The 22,943-nt window shown below is 38.9% G+C and overlaps 2 protein-coding genes and 1 non-coding gene across 3 annotated transcripts; 2 read left to right on the plus strand and 1 right to left on the minus strand.

Moving 5' to 3' along the window:
- The first annotated feature begins 1,116 nt into the window (after positions 1–1,116).
- On the plus strand, positions 1,117–3,917 carry LOC135640268 (uncharacterized). Its single transcript, XM_065154554.1, has 2 exons — positions 1,117–2,136; positions 3,732–3,917. Exons 1-2 carry the CDS (start codon positions 1,243–1,245, stop codon positions 3,846–3,848), a joined length of 1,011 nt encoding a protein of 336 aa, XP_065010626.1. The 5' UTR covers positions 1,117–1,242; the 3' UTR covers positions 3,849–3,917.
- A 710-nt stretch (positions 3,918–4,627) lies between these two features.
- TRNAS-AGA (transfer RNA serine (anticodon AGA)) lies at positions 4,628–4,709 on the plus strand. Its single transcript has one exon. It is a non-coding gene; the product is annotated as a tRNA-Ser (tRNA).
- A 282-nt stretch (positions 4,710–4,991) lies between these two features.
- On the minus strand, positions 4,992–6,636 carry LOC103988376 (mannan endo-1,4-beta-mannosidase 5-like). Its single transcript, XM_065155585.1, has 5 exons — positions 6,310–6,636; positions 6,028–6,222; positions 5,820–5,942; positions 5,517–5,725; positions 4,992–5,373 (listed from the first exon to the last, which is right to left on the minus strand). The coding sequence occupies exons 1-5, from the start codon at positions 6,634–6,636 to the stop codon at positions 4,992–4,994; spliced, it is 1,236 nt and encodes a 411-aa protein (XP_065011657.1).
- Positions 6,637–22,943: the final 16,307 nt, after the last annotated feature.

Below are 22,943 nucleotides of genomic sequence, written 5' to 3' on the forward strand. Positions count from 1 at the left end.
ATAACATAAATATATAATATACTTATTTGATCTCATATCATCCAACGCGACTAATGAGTTTTTCATGAGCATTATAAATCTACCCAAGATGAAGCATTTGAAAAGCTCGACACAACCAATACGTCCCCTTTGTGTGTGATATATTTGTCCATAATAAAAAAATATATAAAATATTTAATGTAACCAATGTGTTCTTTTAGCTGTATCTAATGTAACCATAATAAAAATATATATAAAACATAACATCCTTTTTTACATTAGATTTATTCACCTAAAATAACCAACACATCCTTTTTACGTCAGATTTATTCACTTGAGATACTACACATCTAAAATATTAGACGCGATCAGTACATCATTTTACGTATGATGTGTTTACGTAGGATAAAAAATATACGAATATTTTCTTTTGTGTGTGATATGTTCAACTCAAAAACTTTGACTAGTGAACATTTTCTACATAAATAAGGGTTTTCCTCTATTAACTTGTCTTAAATATGAATAAAAATAGCAAATTTATTAACCTAAGATAAAAAAAAGATTCATTGTATGTTATTATTGAGTTTATAGGCGATAAAAAAAATCAAATATAAAAATAAAAGTCTGTAAATATAATACATTACCGTCATTGACTTTGAAGATGTAAAAATCAAAGAAAATTATAACTTTCTTGAATATTTCAATCCTAACTAATTTTATGAAGATCCAAATCGACCCAAACTACTTAATCTGTTGTTTTCCTCTCTTCAAATTTTCCTACCTCTAGAAATTTGAAGTTTCCATCTCAACACTCAACCATCCCATAATTTTATGATTTACTATAAAATCAGTAAATATATATTTCTTTAATAAATAAATCTAACATAATTAAAATGAATTTAACTTATTCTAATTCTGTCCACAATTTAAACGACTTATTTAGTTATTTTTATCTCAAGTTATCCAAATTAAATTGCTTTAATCATGCAACTAATAACAAACAAATTAATCTTCTCAGACTTACCGACAAGCAGATATATATATATATATATATATATAGAGAGAGAGAGAGAGAGAGAGAGAGAGAGAGAGAGAGAAATCTGTCATCTTTTTTTTCGTTCTTCTCTTTCCGCTCGATCCTTTCCTCGTCGGTGGAGTCCAACGCCCTGCAGTGTTCTCTCTGCAAACACTTCCACGTCGAATCAAGCGTGCCCCGTGAGGTACACAGGCCGCCATTGACGCTCCTCCATCGTTAGTTCTGATATGGAGGCAGTGCATGAGTTCGAAGACTGGGAAGTGCTGTCCTCCTCCTCCGCCGCCGCGAGTGACGGCTTCGTAGTTATATATGGAACCGCGGATGACGTCAGGTCCGAGAACTTTGATTCCGACGCGAGGACGCCCACCCCATCCTCGTCGGAGGAGCAGGAGGAGGAGGAGAGCGGAGATGGGGGACTCGATTCCGATTACCTCAGATGGGGCTTCCCTGATTCAGATTCCGAGCGTGCTGCTGACGGACGAGAGGAATTGGTGGTTTCCTATCGCGAGGATTCCAACGCCGAGTACGAGACGAAGATGATCGATTGGAGCCACGGAGAGGCAATGGCTGGCTACGATCACGAGGGTTCCAACTCCGATGACAAGACAAAGACGATCGATTTGAGGCATGGAGGGGATTTGATGACGCAGCGTGCTGCTGAACGGGGAGACGAAACGGTGGTCTCCGATCTCGAAGATTCCAACGAGAGGCAGATGATCGATTCAAGCGATGGAGGGGACTCGATGACGCAATCGAGTTCTAGTGATGACCTGATCCTGAAAGAGTCGTGCTCTAACGGGATCGACGGCATTCGTGGGGCTAACGAGATAGAGCATGAGGAAGCCTGGGAGTTGACATCAGATGAGATTGAGGAGTTGAAAGAGGAGTATGGGGAGACCGATGCTTCTGGTATTAGTGGTTGTTGTGGAGAAGAGAGGAGAGGAGTGATGTGGTGGTCGATGCCATTCCGAAACCTGAAACTTAACCTGTTTAAGGTGAAGCCGATTTGGTCAGTCTCCGTCCTCGCCGCCTTCGTGGGGTTCGCCGTGCTGCGAAGAATGCTCAACAGTATCAAACAGGAGAACCCAAGCGTTTCGCATAGGGCTTTGACGGGTGACAAGGTGAGCTCATCTCTGCTTTCGAGCAAATAGCAGGGGAAATTTTGTGCTTGGTAGATTCATATATCTTAGGGATATGGATTTACTATTTACTTATAATTCAAATAAAAAAATCTATTCACTTTTGAATAAATATTAAAAATATTAAAAAGATAATTTAATTAAACTTTTAAAATACGATTTTATATAAAAAAAAATATTTACGTCAATACATATTTAAAATGCAGATTTTGTTTATCAAAATTTCATAAGTGTACATTCATTCAAATTCTTTTCTCCAACCGTTACCCAAATACAGTCTTATTGTCTTTATGTAGAATGTCATTACAAGGAAATATGCTAAATCAAAAATCACAATATAGTTAGTATAAGGCCACAGAAGGAAGAAAAGTTGGATGAAGAATCTAAACGCAATTAAGACCCTCAAAATTTTTTATTGTGTCAATAGAATCAATTTCATTTGTAATGTATGCTTTTTACCTCCGTTGCTCAATTAAGTAAAGGCTTGATTCAATCTTCCATCAATAGAATCACACTTTCATTCATCAAACACTATTCCTTTCATACTTGATTCGCATTACATGTGTTACGAATTTTTCTTAATGATCTCTAAGTAAATTGACCATTGAGTATAGCTTCTTGGTATTCCAGTAGCACACTGTGCTGCTTCCAGGATGTGTGTTCATTTAGTTCTTTGAAGTCAATTTTTTTATTCTTTGTTTACTGCTATATTCCAGTTAGAACATTAAGCTCTTTTAGGATGTGGATCGTTTTATTTTTTGATTTTAAATATTGAATATTTCTTAAATTCAATTTGCTATTGCATTACCATATATGACAAAGTAATTTAATCGATTTAATCCTCTAGTAACTGATCTTAGTGCTAACCTCTTATGCTTTTGAGAAAAACATGCATGTAGAAACTCCAAATTGATTCGGAAGAGAAATCTGTTGGTCATTTGGGACAAATTGGTCCTTCACGTATACAAAGAACAATTTGCATTATCCCTGCAATGCAGCAAGAATAAAAAAATCATTTTATTGTTAAAAAATCTGATTCAAGAAGGGTATTGCTTAGAGATGCACCAACCATGTTGTAGGAAAATACTGAACTATGGTTGAGTTTTCTTCAGATGAAAATGAGTTTTCAAATTAGACAAAATGATAGTGTGCACCAAGGAACTAATGAACTCTTAACAATTCTTCAAGTGCTTAATAAGGTAGAAAATGATATCTGAGGTGACAAGAAAGTTGTTGATTGTGAATCAACCAATAACTGATGCACACAATATATGCCATCTCCCACCATATCAATTTCTGTTTAACTATATCAAATGCATAAAAGACTTCATCACAATGGTCAAGTATGTTTAATTATGCTACAAAATCTCTTGTTGTTTGATACATTTCGAAAGCATTTTTCCTTCTGTCTGCTGGAGCAAAGTACTTTCCGAAGCAATCTTTCTCATATGTTCTTTACCTTAGATGCTTTACTTGATAGAATATTTCAACCAACATAGCTTAGATTTAAGTTTCCTGTCAGCAAACGTTTCGGTGAACGAATCTCCAGTTTCGTTGATACATGTTAAGTTCTGCAGATGGCGCCTCAGCTTACTGTTGATGCAGCATCGCCGGCCAGAAGAAATGTGTCTGTCGTGAAAGCTTTTCTAGAAGGCGGTGATGTGTCTCGAAGGCCTGTGTTGTCGTTGAGATGAGATGAGATACGGAATGCCGAAATGATAGAGTACTAATTACACATATTGCACATTGGTAGCTGACCATATACCTGTGAAGTTGTAGATTTCTTCTTTTCACTTATTATGGTAGTGTTCTCCTGTTTAATGAGTGTTATCTGCATTGTGAAGTATCTTTATGATTGATACAGGCCTTTCACAGGGCAATAGATGGAAATTAAGAGGTTTGATCTAAACGTGCTTTTCCCTCCTGTGTGCTGTTCTTTAGCTAGCATTAGGGGCAATTTTATGAGTGATTGGCCTGATTACTTCCAACCTTTATCTTCTGTGTATTAGTGTTGCTTCCGCAATGCTGATGTAATTTGTCAAATCAAATGCTCGTTTCATTGCTCGGGTGATCTTTCACATGGTTTTATTTGACTATAAAAAAACTTGTTGTGCCTTTTTGAACTCTTTAACTATGTTGGATATTAGTTTGATATATTCTCGTCTAATCTGACACCACTACGTAACAAAGATAGTTCGACAAACATGAATCATGTATGATTACCCTAAGTTATTTTTACTAACGAGTATGCAATTAGAGTGAGATCTCCAATTTCTTACTAGGCTAAAGGATTTCCTCACGACCTTAATGCCAATAAAGATTATTTTTAAAAAATTATGATAGACCTTATAAATTGGACAATAGAACTAATAATTATTGTATTTCCGTTTTCTTAATTTTTTTATTCTATGTTTAATTATTTAATTAATTAATTTTATTATTAATAATTGATAATGAAAGATGACACGTCGCTGTGGACGTGCCGGAGTGGTTCTCGGGTATGACTAGAAATCATATGGTCTCTGACCGCGCAGGTTCGAATCCTGCCGTTCACGTTTTTATTTTCATTAATTTAAAGTTTCTTTTCTTTTTTATTTTCGCTAATTTTAAGTTTCTTATATGATTTATTTATTATTATTATTATTATAAAAGAACACGATAATAATAAGTTAACATCCTCAAACAATATAAAAAAACGAGAAATTTGATGACTATAAATTTGTTGTCATGATGATATCAGGACATGCGTTTTGTTGTCATCATAATAACTTTATTTTTTTGTTATCATAATAATTTCGAATCGGATGGCAAAAGCAACGAGGTATCGAGAGAGGCCTCTAATGACGAGAGCCGCTCAGCCTGTTCTTGAGCGCCGCCATGGCGTCCGACTGTTTCTTTATCACCGCCGTCATCGTTGAATCCCGAGGCAGCACGATGGCGAACCCGTCGTAGTATGACTTCATCCCCTCGCCCATGATCTGCCATAGTAGCCCGCCGCTGAAGGACCCGCCGCTGGTCTCGGCGTCGCTGTAGATCATGCCGTAGACGTAGGACAAGAAGTCGTCGCGGACCTTCTGCGAGTATCCCGGAGTCGTCGTCGACTTCCCGAACTCCTCGAACACCATTGGCTTGCCGATGACATTCACGGAGTCGTTGAAGTGGCTCGAAATCCACTGCTGCAGGAACGTCTTCCGCTCCTCCTCCGACTTCTGTGGGAGCCTACCGTAGGAGAAAGAACATCAATGCGGTCTACCATATATATATATAATGAGTTTTACATTATATATATATATATATATATATATATATATATATATATATATATATATATATATATATATGAATTTATCAATGCGGTCTACCATGCATCCGGGTAAGCATGGATGGTGGTGTAGTCGATCTCATTGACTTGATTGCCGATGATGAAGTCCGTGCCATACTTGTAGCCACCAGGGTTGTAGAGCCCGATCTTGTCCGGGGTGGAACTCCCGTAGAAACCCTCGAATCCTACCTGCAACAAGTGCTTGCTGTCGATGGACTTCGTGTACGCTGCCATCTCCTTAACCCACGCCTGCTCGATGCAATCGCTTAACTCAAACGATGAGACTAATGAATGCAGCAGCAGCATTCCCTGCTGTGGTTGATGCTAACGAGAGGGTTCTCACCGTGACTGTTTGACCGGAGGGTTCTGATGGACAGCGCGGTTCGTTCATTAGATCCCACGTCATGATGGTGGGATCGTCTTTGTAGGCTACTTTGGTGATGGTGTTGACTCGTGTTAGCACCTTCTGCAGGAGAGAAGAGGAAGAGAGTTGAGATCAATTTCATCGACATACATGAATATGATATGATATGATACGACGCGTAATTTACCAGGACATGGTTCTTGTAGTACTGCTTCACTTTGGCATTGGTGTAGAAGTCATCATCGGTTTTTATGGCCTCACCTGCGTCGCGAGCCCATTGTACATACTGAGTTTTGCCGCCGAAGTCCTTGAAGTTGTTGATCAGGCTCATAACGAGACGGATACCGTGATTTTTGGCCTCTGAGACGGCGAAGTCGAGCCCCTAAAGAGACGAGGATGGATTGAGGTCGCCACACGAACGCTTGTCGACAGCGTTGCGATATGGGAAGGAAGCGGAGGCAGGACGCACCTGGAACATTTTCTCGTTGTAGACCCCCGGCGACGACTGCAACGCGGGGTTGCCGCCGTCGTTGAACGCCCACGTTCGGCACACGGTGAGCCCGGCCGCCGCAGCGTCGCTCAGGGTCTTGGAGACGTTCGCCTGGTCCTCCGACGCGACGTTCATCAGCCAGTAGGCGTTGAACCCGTTGAAGAGGAAGGGGGAGCCGTTGACGACCAACTTGGAGCCACTTCTCCCGACGAACGCGAGTGGCTCTGCCGCCGCTGCTTGATGAGCGAGAAGCAAGAGTGCGAGAGCGCCGAGGAAGCGGCGCAGTCCGACGACAAAACTAGCCATTTTGGTGGAAGTGCGCCGTGATATCACTGAGGGTCTGCGGGGATCAGATTTATAGATCGAGAACGAGGTAGTGCAAAAATGGCGAGGATTTAATCGTACGTCATAGACAAGAAGGTATTTGTTTGTTGTCAGCTGTTATCTGCAATAAGAAGAAAGCGCATGAGATTCGGGCACGAAGCGCTGCGAAGAGGAAGACCGCAAACATGCAAACGGATACAATCAGTTACCTTATATTCTCCAAAGGAGATTGCCGCTGACAATCCTTTTTCTAAGAGCAACTCTTTTACTTCATCCAATTATATAAAAAATAAAATATAATTTTAATATTTATAGGTCCCGAATATTATCTTTTAGACTTGTAATATGATATATTAAAATTTTAAAACGTTAAATTGATCTAACAAATATATAAAAATATTTTTCACATCTTTCTCTTCGAACTTCATATCGTTTTTGTCGATGAAAGATGGTTCGGCGATTAAGAGAAAAACAAGAAGAAGTAAAAAAAAGAAAAGATTGAATAGAAAGACATTTTGTAAGGGCGACTCATTTACTTCATTCAATTATATAAAAAATAAAATATAATTTTAATATTTATAGGTCTAGAATATTATCTTTTAGACTTGTAATTTGATATATTAAAATTTTAAAATGTTAAAAAAATCTAATAAATATCTTTATATCGTTGTCATCAATGAATGATGTTAAAAGAAGAAGAAGAAAAAGAAATTGTATAGAATGAGTTAAAAAATTTATTGAAATTAAGTGATAAATTAAGAGTATTTAGTATCTTAGGAATATTATATGTTTTTAAAGAAGTTTGTTATTCGTGATCCCTTTTTACTAATGGAAACCCCTTTGCTAATAGCAAAATAACTCATAAAAAAAATTATTTTACTATTTACAATCCAACTACATACTTTTTTTTTCTTTTTATCACTTACTTTATACAATTATCTATAATAATAATAAAATAATAATTATAGGCTGGAAATATGACCTTCTGAGTTGTTTGTAAAAACATCTGGAATATTATCTTTAGGGCTTGTCATGTATTAAACCCTAAAAATATTAAATTGATCTAACAAACGTAAACATTTATTTCTCATATCCTCCTCTGATCCCTTTTTATGGTAAGAAAAAGATTTTATTGTGATAATTAAGAGAAGAATAAGGAGGAGAATAAAAAAAAGATTTTATGGTAAGAAAGAAATTGTTATTCACCATCCCTTTTTACAATTGAAACCCTTTTGCTATTGACAACTCATAAAAAAATAAAAATATTATTTTACTATTTACAATCCTTCAATTATTGATCTTACGATACCATTGCCGCCAAATACTCAGATATTATCATTTAAATTCTGTAAGAAGATTGACCTTACTTATATAAATACCTAAAATAATAATTATAGGCCTAGAATATGACCTGCCTAGCTATTATAGAAATATCTTAAATATTATCTTTTTAGTTGTAACATGATGTCACCCTAAAATTATTAAATCAATCTAACTAACATAAAAAATATTTCTCAACTTCTTTTTTATCCTTAAATTTTTAATCAATAAAAGATCATTGGACGATTCGGAGAGGAGAAAAAAGAAGAGCAAAAAAATATATAAAAGGAGTAAGAAAAGTTTGTTTAAATAAGTGATAAGTAAATAACATTTATGTCCATTTATAAAGGGACATCCATTGAATATTAAAAAATCTTTAAAAAATTTGTAATTCACAATCCATTGACAATCCTTTGCTATTGTCAATCTTTTTAAAAATAATAAAATATTATTTTACTATTTACAATCCCATTATTATTAATCTTATCATTTCTTTGTTCTTCTTCTATATAACTCCTTGCTTCATCCACCAACACTGCTCTATCTAAGTCATATGATACCTTTACATGTCTGTTCATGAAGAGTTAATCTTCCAAAAATCTCTTATTATCCCTTAACAATCTACAAAAAAGAAGATAGATTAGAGAAAATGTTTAGCATGAGATCTCATAAGTAAATATTCTAAGAAATATTTAATAGACAATATAAATTACAAAAATAGAGTTTTAAATTTTGAATGATCGCATGATAAGAGGTCTAAGATAGTTTACTATAGTCAAAACTCTCCATAAGTATTCACATGACACCATTATAGAATAAGGCAATGAACTAGTCCTAGATATTACCTCAAATACCCATCTAACTATATGCCACCCGAATAGCTTAAAAGTGCTATACTGGTTAACACTTAATACTCTTCTGTGGAGTTAGAAAACCTCAAAAATAACTACTTAAATGACCTATTTTTGAACAATTTTACCTTAGCATGATGACTGCACACGACTTATGTTTATAGAACTAAAATAACCTCAAGAACAAACCAAAATAGAGCTGCTAAGTCTATTGTAAGCTATTTATATGCTATACAAAGCATGAATAAAATCGAAAGGTACGAATATATACAAAAATTACATTGAACACTCTTTGTATAGATTTATGCATGATATTCACCTCCACTCATTCCTTCGATGTTTTCGTCGAAAGCTTTATGAATATTATATCTCATCACTTTTGGTGAATATTTATTTTTCTACTCTAGTTGCAATGTGTCTCTTAGCTCCTAGCTACTCTCCGTCACTGTTGTTGAGTAATCGAACTTGGATATGTTAATGTTGTTTTCACTTGTGAATGACTTAAACTTCGATGTTAGGTCGATCGAGTTATACTAATCTTTACTAGTTTATCGGATCCACAGATGAAGGAAAAAACTTTCATTATTGTGCGCTAGTCTCTTAAATGTCTTCCATCATTGGATTTGGGTGGATATCTATTAGAACTTTAACATATATCGTCTCATAAACTTTTAAGATTTTTTATGTCTTTTCTCTATAAAATTTGTTTATAAATTCCTCTTCTACTTAGTTATCACTTCTAAGCAGGTTTACATTACTTTTATTTTTAATTAATATTTTATTAGAAAATAAAATGAATAATCTATTCTTAGTAGAACTGATCACCATTAGTGAGAGATTTACAACTATTCTCATCCACTAAGTTTCTTCAAATGATCTTTGAATATATGCAAAGCTCCTCTACTGGATAAATAAGATAACTAAGATATTTAATTTTTTTACATTCTCTTATAAGTTAAGAAGACAAATATTACTTGACTTCGCCCACCTCTTTGATGGTTGTACTTCATACATTAAGCTGGTAACTAGCTTTTATCTATTCTTTGCCCACACTTTCAAAGTATTCAAATTGTTTGCACTCTTTGCGTTTGAGTTAGCTGCTACTATTTGCATCTTTATTGCTATTAAACTTCTCGAATGTAAGAAGTTTTGCAAGAAAAAAAATATAATTTAATCTCGTCTATTGCCTACTTAATTCCTAGGTTAAGCACTCCTGCATCAACTAAAAGTCTACCACTTTCAACTATCTTGATAAGAAATCGACTAGTCGATAATACAAAGTTCCATGGGTTTTACCCTTTGGCTTTATCTCGATACTTAGAGTTTGCATATGTATTCTACACCTCCTTGGCCCTCTTTCATGACTATGTGCTCTCCCTCCGTAAGAGTAAGAGATTGATGACTTTATAGAAGTCTCATCTCTATAGTACCCTAATGTTGTCATGTAAATGAGGCTACTATATGTTGTCTTACGTCTGTCTCATTTTTTTCATGATCGGTAGATATGCCTCTATGACACTATAGCACTTCTCCAAGTCTATCTTCATCCTAATCGATGCTTGGTTTTAAGTAACTAAGTCCCTCCAGACTTGTCAACACTTCCTCATCCCTTTCGATCCCTTTCAACCACTTGCTTCAATACCTCTATATTCTCTAAGCAATTCTTCATGGTTAATAAAAAGATATACTGTAACTCTCATGTATGTTCTCTATCATCATGTTATAAGGCTCGTATCGATTATGCTCTTTGTCGCTTTCTTGGTAGCAATTTTTGTTTGCTTTACTTTGTCTTCCAACTTGCCAAACTCTCTCAAGCAAATATGAGCTATGAAGTAGTCCAACTCTCCAACTGCCCTAATTATATCTCTATAATCAAGTCCCCCATGAGACTTATTATATGTGTGTTGCATTACCTCGAACTATTTCACCATAATTCGTTGCATCAAGTCGCTTTCTAGTGATATCTTTATTGCATTTTGATCTTTATGGAATAAACTCATATTGTGATCTCTCCATATGTGACCTCTGCCAATATATCGCAGGCCCTTCGCCACCCTAGATTATATTTGTTCCTTTGGCAATTAACTTTTATTCACTTGCTCTCGAGTGATACATGGATAAAGCGTAGCTCTTGTACAATGAATTGTCTACTAACTATTAAAGTCTATTGATTTCATCGAAATTGATACACTATTGTCTGGATCTTAGGCCCCTAATCTCAATCTCGACTACACACAACTTCTTTTGTAGCAGCTCGAATGGTACCACTATAGCATATTATTCAAGAGTATCAGTTACTACATTCTCTTGCACTATGCTAAGGTTTTTAACCTTAACTTTGCCTCTGCAAGTTAAGTCACCTTAATTCCTTAATCAATTGCTTCACCGAAATAAGATAAAACAATTAATAGATAAATATAGCTTTTAGACTGTTCATTGTCCAATAGCTCTCGAAGTACATCGACTTCGCTAAAATTGATGCATTGTTTTCTAGATCTTGAGCCCCTAGCCCACCAACACAATCTCCGCTATACATAACTTCCTTTGCGTCAACTCGAATAGTAATACTATAGTATATTCTTTAAGAGTATATGCCACTATATTCTCTTGCCCCATGCTAAGGCTTCTAACTCCAATTTCACATCCATAAGTTGAGTCGCCTTAGTTTGATTCGTCGAGATAAAACGCATGTGTCTTGAAGCTCCCTTCGACTTTAACACCATGCAAGATAAGTTGGCTTTATCAGAACGAGGGACCCATGGAACAACATGATATCGCTCTTGCCTCTACAAAAGTTTGTCTTTGACTGCTATCTAAGAAAAGCTTCGAACCTCCGCTCTATAATACGTCTTCTATGTTGACTCTCTTCATTTAGCTTGGGCACTTCACTAACCTTCACCTAAGTTGTTTTGCTTCTCAATTTGCATTAAGTTAATAGTAGTCTCATGCACACCATTCCATAGGTTAGTTCTCCATTGAGTCCAATCTTCACATTGACTATTAGTGTGCATTCATTTGGTGTTACCTGGGTTGCTCCCTCACTTAATCTTACAATACATCTACAAATGCATTACCTTGTATAAGATCATGCGACGACTCCTCGTTACTCGCTTGATCCATTAAGCTTTATAGAACTATCATCTTAAAGTATCCCACTCAATATATGTAATTTGTTGCACATGATTTTTTCTATAAATAATCGAGACTTATTTCTCGTAGATATTTATCTCACTAGAACAACTTTTCAAGGACCACCATCCCTTTGAATTTCTTTACTTTGCTGAACAAACTATGTATTACTTTATCTTCACGAATGCACTTGCTAAATTAAAGTTCTTCACCAATATAGCCCTCGATGTACCTCTCAAGGTCTAACAATATACTGAACTTATTGTACACTTCAGCCACTAATGGATATATCCTTCTTATACCAAAGAGAAAGATTTTATGTGCTAAGTCACCTTGGGATGGTCATGGATAGTCCATCATCCGCATATAAGCCTTTATGTGAGTATCGAATTCTTCAAGTTAATAATTCTCCTAGCCTTTATGAGCTTTACACAACTCTTTGAATCACTAAGCAATTCATCCCTCCTTGTAGGGTTTCATCTTTTGCCAAGCACCTCTGCTTGCCTTGAGCATTATCAAGATTGATTACCAATGTCGAGCCATAGCTTAAACTCAACCATCTCAACCTTTATATGCTATGTGTTCTTCCCGGCTCACTTATCCTCACGGTGCCTCTTACATAAAAGGGTTGATCATTCTTCTAAATGTCAATTTCAGACACTCATTCCTTTGAGCAACTCCTTTCCCTTCATCTCTATGCTCATTTCCCTTAAATAGCTGTACGTGTTGGTTATACTCAGCACAACCCCTCTAGTTTCCCCACATTTACATGCCAAGTGATAGGGAATATGAGATCAACTAACCATGGAGTTGTCGAGCTATTTAGCTATTGAGTTGTCGAGATGCCTCTTAAGAATATTAAGAGACAATTTAAATCAATTACAAATCAACCCCCATACGGAATATTTGTCGGAATATTTTAAAAAGATTAAAGGACGATTTAGATCGGTTATGAATCAGTTTTCCTACGAAATATTTGCATGAATATTCCAAGAGGATTAAGGGATAGTTTGGACCAGTTACAAATTAACTCCCCTACGGAATATCCCTAGGAATATTCCAATAAGATCAACAAATAATTCGAGTCAATTACAAATATATTCCAGGAAGTTAGGGCAATTCAAGTTAGTTACAAATCTCCCCTTCAATGAGATCTACATTAGGTATTCTTCCCCCTATAAAGGTTAGTATAAAAATACATTCATAGCTCCCAAAAGAGGAAGAAAAAGTCACTAACTTGAATGTTTGAGGGATCGAATCACGAGAAAACTACATCCCCCCTAGTCTTGATCTTTGTGTAGGAAGAAGGTTGAAATGACCCTATATCATCCCGGATAGCTCCTCGTACTCGGATCACGGCCATGTCGTGTTGATATAGATATCAATGATAAATTTTTCTAACACCAAGTATTTCTAAGTGTGCTTGTTGCTAGTCATAGGTGCCCAGCAAGCTAATCACGTGAGTGATGACACGTGTGACTTGATACAGAATCTTTTTGCTTATTATATTTTGGCATATATCACTTTATAACTATTGCATATATATATATATATATATATATATATATATATATATATATATATATATATATATATATATATATATATATATATATATATATATATATTGTGATGTCCTTAGATTTGTGCAATGGAAATCGGATCGTGATGAGATCACGATAATGAGATCCTAAATAATCCCGATCATAGGTTACTCGAGAGGGACATCGTGATAACCGGACATACTGGTGTGCTGTATACCCGTCCATATGATGGATGCAGCTGGTCTCATAGCTGCTCGTGTAGGGACACTAGGGATACAGTACAGGTGCTCATTGGAGAATGAGTTCACTGATTGATCCGCTTACGGAATGTTGGATGGTTGATGATGCCTTATTGTCAGACAGCGATTCCGTAGTCCTAGTGGTATATCTGGTCCTTAGACTTGAGATACCAAGGATGTTCTGCATGAGTGCTCCACTCTTTGATACCAGAATTATAGGTTTGGCAGTCCTAGATCTAGTACAGCTGGTCATTGAGAGTGGTAGTCGACCTTACGATAGCTATTGAGTGTCGATAGAGGATCATCCACTCTCAGCGTCATGAGAGGAATATCTCATGTGTTCTTGCTCAGACAAATCCCTGGCTAGGGTCATTCGGGTTGAGAGAGAAAGGTTTCTCCGGGAGAATCCGATTAGAGCGAGATTTGAGTAGAAACCGTATGGGTCTGACAGCACCATGCTCGATATACGGTCTCTGGGATATTAGATGGATGAGGGACTGTAGGTACATGGTAATTGAGGACAGACAGGTCCAATGGAATGGATTCCCCTGTATCGTCTGGGGACTACGGCATAGTGGCCTAGTACGTCCGTAGTCGATGAGTCAAGTGAATTATTACAGAGATAATAATTCACTGAGTTAGAAGGAGTTCTGACAAGTATGACTCACGGCCAGCTCGATATTGGGCCTAGAGGGTCACACACATATGGTAGGCATTGCGATGAGTAGAGGTTCGGATATGAGATATCCGATGGAGCCGTTGTCTTATTGGATGCAGATCCAATACCCACTAGGGGAGGACCCATTAGGGTTTGACAGGGGACCTCTATAAATAGGAGGGATTCAGAGCCTCATAGGCTAGAGCCTTTGCTTGCCTTTCATATTCCCCTCTCCCTCTCCACCTCAGAGCAGGCCTGGAGTTTTGAGGAGCGTCATCGCAACCCTGCTGTGTGGATCACCGCTAGAGAGGAGGACGCTTGACCTCATTCACCCTCTCCAAAAGATCTGCAAGGAAACAGGGATATACGATCTCCCTAGGTAACACAATCTACTCTATATGCAGTTTTAAGTTTCGCGGATTTTGCGCACCAATCTTCGCACGACGACGAACATCTCTTTGGGAATAGGGGATTTTGTTTTCTTGTTCTTCCGCTGCGCATATGATGTCGCCCCCCCAAGATTTCCCAACAGTGGTATCAGAGCCAGGTTGTTCGTGCGAATGATTGGTTTTGAACTGCATGTGTTGTGTTTAGGAAGAATTTTGACGTCAAAATTGTTGACGCAAAAACAAGGAAGGGCAGCAACAGTTGCTGCCCTCGATCTGCGTGCGTGCAGCGCAGCCGAAGGCGGGCAACATAGGGGCTGCGTCTGCAGCAGTCGGTCGGCGGCCTGCTTGTAGTAGGCTTGCGTCCGGCGGGGCTGGCAGCCCGCGGGCAGAGGCGCCTGTGGCCGCTTCTCCCGCGGGGTGAGGCGCCACAAGGCAGCGGCGCTTGCCGTCGCTGCTCCCGCGGGCGAAACCCCCCCCCCCACAAGGGCGACCGCTCGGCGGGACAACACCGCCTGCGGGCGTTGCCCCGCCGGCAGAACCGCCCGCGGAGGCGCCCACCTGCAGCGGCAGCACCGCCACCCTACTAGCAGCGACGGTGGCAGCAGTAAGAGGGAATTAGGGTTTTGGGCAAAAAGATAGTTTTGCCCCTGTGAATTTGAGAAATTCCAGTTTCTATCTTTTGTCCAAATTATGAAAATACCCTTAGGAATTGAGAAATTCCCTACATGTCCATGATTTCAAAAAATATTAATTAATTAAAAGGTTTAGTTGATTATTATTTTTATTATTATCTAGTAGTCCTACATGATGATGATTATTTATACATGTGATGTATGATATGTGGATGGATGATCATGGACCGTGTGATGTGTGTACTTGTGATTATTATTATTGAGGTCTGCGAACCTCCATTATATTTCTCGTTTATTGTCGGGCCTGCGTGCCTATGATTAAGTTGTAATCACATGAGGAGGCGTAGTTGGAGCGTGGATGCGATAGCGGGACCCACGAGACGGACGATCGTGATGCATGAAGATGCATCAAGATGTCGACGGAACCGACGAGGACGAGATGGACGATCACAGGGCATGGAGATGCACCGTTGCACACATAGATCTTGATGTGAGTGATTAGGCCTACTGGCTCGGGCCTAATCATATTAGGTTGTGGTCCATGATCATCTGGTGTGATTGCTTATACACATACTAGATATGTATATATATTTGCATACAATGTAGATATATATTAAATATGTATATGTGTGACATGTCATATTAGGAGACCAAATCATAGAAACATCTCTCTCGATAATATTAAGTCGGTAAATGTGAGGCAATTAGATTGACCCACGTGGCCTTCCATCGTTATAAGTAGGAACCGATTCCCGGTGTAGGTTGAGTTGGTCGAGTCCCTCGAGACTCACCTATATCGCGATTCGCTATCTTGCTTACGACATAGAGATGTCACCGGTGACCTGAGGGCATGGTATGCTTGGTTGAGTCCCTCGATGGTATATCATCAAATCAGACTCATCTTGTAACGAAGGTGTTGACTTAACCGAGCATCATGGTTGGTCGAGTCCCTCGAGGCCATGGTGATTCGGAGGCCGAACAAGACGGGAATCATAAGGAGTTGTGATCGGCAAGAGTTGCCTACCTTTTAGGCTTAGTGTGATTGGTCGAGTCCCTCGAGGTTACACTAAGACGTTGATTGGATCTTGATCCCCACTAGAAGTCTGTCGGAGACTTCCGTTTCATGTGCTGAGGGTGTCGCGTGACTCGTTAGTAAAATAGTGAGAGCATATTAAGATAGAAGTCCATATCTTGATAGTTTATTTCTTGCAAAATCTGCATATTATTCATTTCTGCTGCATCTTTATTTTCAAAAAATATCGCTTTCAAATCCCTTACGTGGCATACTTGATGTCAACCGCCTCACTGGTCCAAATTATACGGATTGGCTCCGTAACTTGAGAATTGTTCTCACAGCGGAGAAAATCATGTACGTCCTTGATACAGTGATGCCTATGCCCGAATAAGGGGCAAGCAAGGATAAGATCGCTCGCTACGTGAAGTACATTGATGACTCCACTCTTGCTCAGTGCTATATGTTGGGCTCTATGACTCCTGAGTTATAGAGACAACATGAAAAGATGGATGCTAGATCCATTCTCCTACATGTCCGCAAATTGTTTGAGGAACAGGGAAGGACTCAGCGATATGAGATATCTAAGAGCCTCTTCCGCGCTAGGATGACTAAGGGGACACCGGTTCAGAACCATGTCGTCAAGATGATTGAGTGGATTGAGAAACTCACAGGTTTAGGAATGGTCCTAGAGGATAACTTGTGTGTGGACATTGTGCTTCAGTCCCTACCCGATTCCTTTTCACAGTTCATAATGAATTTTAATATGAACAAGCTTTATGTGACTCTCCCAGAGCTCCTCAATATGTTGAGGGAGGCAGAGAGTACTATTAAGAAAGAGAAGTCAGTTCTCTACACTAGTGAGACCAGAAAGAAAAGGAAAGGCCCCTTAAGAAGGGAAAGGGCAAGGGCAAACCAGGTAAAGCAAAGGTTGCTAAGAAAGACCCAGTAAAGGACAAAGGCCAATGCTTCCACTGTGGTAAAGATGGGCACTGGAAGAGGAACTGCAAAGAGTACCTTGCAGAAAGGGCGAAATAGAAGCTTGAAGAAGCTTCAGGTACATTCATGATCAATCTCCAATTGTCAGATTTTTGTGATAGTGCATTGGTATTAGATACCAGTATTGCTTATCACATCTATAATTTATTGTAAATTCTAGCAAAGCCGAGGGGAGATTGACGAGAGGAATATTGCATAAAGGTTTGTTTATGCAAGACACTACTCCACATATCATGAATGTAAGTGTTTAAGAGGAAACGAGATGAGGTGAACAGTACATACCTATGGCATTGTAGGCTAGGTCATATCCATAAGGGAATGATTCAAAAGTTGCTAAATGATGGATATCTAGATCCATTCGACTATGTGTCATATGCAACTTGCGAGCCTTGCCTTCGTGGAAAACTGACCAACTCTCCATTTAGTGGAACTGGAGAGAGAGAGCCACTGAGCTATTGGAACTCATACATAGTGATGTACGTGGACCCATGTCAACTCATGCCATTGGTGGTTACTCCTACTTCATTACCTTTACTGATGATTTCTCAAGGTATGGATATGTGTACTTAATGAAGTACAAGTCCGAGACCTTTGAGAAATTCAGAGAGTATAAGAATGAGGTGGAGAAGCAGACTGGAAAGAGTATCAAAACTCTTCGATTAGATCGAGGAGGTGAGTACTTAAGTACAGAGTTTACTCAGTTCCTCAAGGACTATGGGATATTATCCCAATGGACACCTCCTTATACACCTCAGCTCAATAGTGTCTCTGGAAGGAGGAATCGTACGCTATTAGATATGGTACGGTCCATGATGAGTTTCGTTGACCTACCCATTTTATTCTAGGGATATGTCCTAGAGACCGCAACTTACCTTCTGAACAGAGTTCCAACTAAGTCGGCAGTGTCTACACCATATGAGATATGGAAAGGGAAGAAGCCTGATCTTAAGGTTGTTAAGATTTGGGGTTGCCCTGCCCACGTTAAAAGACACAACCCCGATAAGTTAAAATCAAGGACAGAGCGATGCAAATTTGTGGGATACCCCAAGGAAACTTGTGGGTATTATTTCTATTATCTCGAGGACTAAAAGGTCTTTGTAGCTAAGAGAGCGGTGTTCCTTGAGAAGGAACACATTCTTGGCGGAGATAGTGGGAGAATGGTAGAGTTGAGCGAGATTAGAGAACCAAGCTCAAGCACCACTCTACAGCCCGAGTCTGTTCAGGTACCTAATACACAAGTTTCAACTTTACGCAGGTCTGATAGAGTATCCCATCCTCCTGAGAGATATGTGGGACATGTTAGAGGAGAGGATGCGCCCGAAGGTATTGTACCCATCGGTTGCAATTGGATCTTTAAGAAAAAGATCGGAGTAGATGGAAAGATAGAGACCTATAAAGCAAGGCTAGTGGCTAAGGGGTATCGTCAAAGGCAAGGTGTTGACTACGACGAAACCTTCTCACCCGTAGCAATGCTAAAATCCATTAGAATTCTATTGGCTATTGCAGCACACTATGATTATGAGATCTGGCAGATGGATGTGAAAACCGCATTCCTCAATAGGAACCTCGAGGATGAGGTGTATATGATGTAACCTGAGGGATTCGAGTCCAAGAACTGCCCAGATAAGGTGTGTATGTTGCTTATATCCATTTATGGACTAAAGCAAGCTTCCCTAAGTTGGAACATAAGATTTGATGAGGCAATCAGATCTTATGACTTTCTTTAAGAACGAAGATGAGCCTTGTGTGTACAGGAAGGTAAGTGGGAGCGCTATCACCTTTTTGGTGTTATATGTGGATGACATCCTCATCATTGGGAATGACGTAGGAATGCTATCCACTGTAAAGGCTTGGTTATCTAGACATTTCTCCATGAAGGACTTAGGGGAAGCATCCTATACCTTGGGGATTAGAATCTATAGAGATATATCCAAGATGATGCTTGGCTTGTCCTAGTCTAGGTACATAGAAACTATTGTCAAATGGTTTGGCATGAAAAATTTCAAGAGATGTCTCATACCGATGAGACATGGGATATCGCTTTCTATGAGTATGTCCCCAAAGACTCCAAAAGAAAGGACAAGCATGGATATGATACCTTATGCCTCAGTAATAGGGTCTATCATGTATATCATGCTATGTACTAGGCCTGATATAGCGTATGCTCTAAGTGTCACGAGCAGGTATTAGGCGGATCCAAGCTTGGAGTACTGGAAAGCAGTAAAGTGTATCCTTAAGTACTTGAGAAGAACTAAGGATCTTTTACTAGTATATGGAGGTAGTAGCCTTAAGGTTGAAGGCTACACAAACTTATGTTTTCAGTCTGATGTCGATGATAGCAAGTCGAATTCAAGGTATGTGTACACCTTGAATGGAGGAACAGTGTGCTGGAAGAGTTCCAAGCAAGATACCACTGCTGACTCGACCACAGAGGCGAAGTACATTGCTACATCAGATGCAGCAAAGGAGGGAGTATGGTTGAAGAAGTTCATCACAGATTTGGGAGTCGTGCCGGGTAGTGAGGAGCTGATCTCCTTATATTGCGATAACAACGGGGCGATTACTCAAATAAGGGAACCCGGTCTCATCAGAAGTTTTCTGATGAGGTTCCAACTTATCAGAGAGATCGTAACCCGAGGAGATGTAGCAGTGGAAAGAGTTCCATCCGAAGATAACATTGCAGATCCATTGACAAAGTCGTTGTCTCAGATTGTCTTTGAGCGTCACAGGGGTCTGATGGGGATCAGACACATAGATGATTGGCTTTAGGTCAAGCGGGAGATTGCTAGTCATATGTGCCCAGCAAGCCAATCACGTGAGTGATGGCACGTGTGACTTGATACAGAATCTTTTTGCTTATTATATTTTGGCATATATCACTTTATAACTATATATATATATATATATATATATATATATATATATATATATATATATATATATATATATATTGTGATGTCCTTGGATTTGTGTAATGGAAATCGGATCGTGATGAGATCACGATAATGAGATCGATTCACCTTTAAACACAAATCCTAAATAATCCCGGTCATAGGTTACTCGAGAGGGACATCGTGATAACTGGACAGACTGGTGTGCTGTATACCCGTCCATATGATGGATGCAGCTGGTCTCATAGCTGCTCGTGTAGGGACACTAGAGATACAGTACAGGTGCTCATTGGAGAATGAGTTCACTGATTGATCCGCTTACGGAATGCTGGATGGTTGTTGATGCCTTATTGTCAGACAGCAATTACATAGTCCTAGTGGTATATCTGGTCCTTAGACTTGAGATACCAAGGATGTCCTGTATGAGTGCTCCACTCTTTGATACCAGACTTATAGGTTTGACTGTCCCAGATCTAGTACAGCTGGTCATTGGGAGTGGTAGTCGACCTTACGAGGACTATTGAGTATCGATAGAGGATCATCCACTCTCGGCGTTATGAGAGGAATATCCCATGTGTTCTTGCTCAGACAAATCCCTGGCCAAGGTCATTCGGGTTGAGAGAGAAAGATTTCTCCAGGAGAATCCGATTATAGCGAGACTCGAGTAGAAACCGTATGGGTCTAACAGCACCATGCTCGATATACGGTCTCTGGGATATTAGATGGATGAGGGACTATAGGTACACGGTAATTGAGAACAGATCCAATGGATTGGATTCCCCTGTATCATCTGATGACTACGACATAGTGGCCTAGTACGTCCGTAGTCGATGAGTCAAGTGAATTATTACAGAGATAATAATTCACTGAGTTAGAAGGAGTTCTGACAAGTATGACTCACGGCTAGCTCGATATTGAGCCTAGAGGGTCACACATATATGGTAGGCATTGCGATGAGTATAGATTCGGATATGAGATATCCGATGGAGCCCTTGTCTTATTAGATGCAGATCCAATACCTACTAGGGAGGACCCATTAGGGTTTGATAGGGGACCTCTATAAATACGAGGGATTCAAAGCCTTATAGGCTAGAGCCTTTGCTTGCCTTTCCTATTCTCCTCTCCCTCTCCACCTCAGAGCAGGCCTGGAGTTTTGAGGAGCATCGTCGTAACCCTGCTGTGTGAATCATCGCTAAAGAGGAGGACGCTTGACCTCCTTCACCCTCTCCAAAAGATCTGCAAGGAAACAGGGATATACGATCTCCCTAGGTAACACAATCTACTCTATATGCAGTTTTAAGTTTCGCGGATTTTGCGCACCAATCTTCGCACGACGACGAACATCTCTTTGGGAATAGGGGATTTTGTTTTTTTGTTCTTCCGCTACGCATATGATGTCGCCCCCCCAAGATTTCCCAACACTTGTCCCTCTCTAATATCATATGTCGTAGACTTAGTTAGTTTTACCTAAGCTATGTGACACTCTTGCATGTCTATCTGCAAAGGGTCACTTTCCCAAAACCTCTTATGGTTCCATTAAAGACATGCAAAAGAGAAGATAAGTTAGATAATACGTTTAACTCGAGATCCTTTTAAGTAGATGTCTCAGTAAACACTTGATAAGCAATGTAAATTATAAATATATACTGCACAAGCTTTGAATAGTTATATGAAAATGGATCCAATATGGTCCACCATAACCAAAAGTCCCCATATGATACTGCTATGGAACAAGGCAGTGAACCAACCTTAAACACTACCTTAAAGGTCTATTCAGTCATGTGTCATTCGGGTAGCTCTATGGTGTTATGCTGTTTATACCACTGTATGGAGCTAAAAAATCCCTCAAATGATTGCTTAGATGATCTATTTTTGGACAGTTTTATTTCTATACGATGAATGCATATATACGTTTAAAGAATTAAAATGGTTACAAGAGCCAACTAAAATGGGACTGTCAAGTCTAATACAAGTCCTGTATATATTGTATAAAGTATGAACATAATCGAAATATAGAAATATATATAAATATTATATCAAATACCCTTAGTGTGGATTTGTCCATGATAGCTTGTTGCCAGTGCTATTGATATTCACTCGATGCGTCTCCGTTCGCTATTGATGTCACTCGTTACTATGCTCCTTACTCCTTTGTTGTTCGAGAAGAAGGTGGGAAGAAGGTGGATCCTACCAATAATGTTGAGTCCTCCATGGAGAAAAGTGTCAAAGTCATTCAAAACGATGAACAACAAATAGAAACAAGCACACAGATTATTATCGTGACAACCATTACACATGATAGAGGTGACCATTATTGTGACTCAAGCGATGATAGTGATCGCTCGACCAACCAAAAATACGAGAAGAAGAATAAGAAGAGAAAGATGAGAGCATTAACGAGTATTTTAAAATTATTAAAAAAATTTAAGATGAGATTATAAATAATAAAAAGAGAATTATTGATAGAAATATCTGTTCTTAAAACGAGTTCTCTCGTGTATAAGACCGCATCACGTGCCTTGTGCATAGGGTGGGATCAAGCACGTGCCAATTAAGCATCTGGAACGTGGGAAAAGTGTTTTAAGTTAGAGAAGCCAAGCAATCTTGATTTTGCATGTGTGCAGA

The sequence above is a fragment of the Musa acuminata genome, chromosome BXJ3-6 (assembly GCF_036884655.1).
Source record: "Musa acuminata AAA Group cultivar baxijiao chromosome BXJ3-6, Cavendish_Baxijiao_AAA, whole genome shotgun sequence".
Lineage (NCBI taxonomy): Eukaryota > Viridiplantae > Streptophyta > Magnoliopsida > Zingiberales > Musaceae > Musa > Musa acuminata.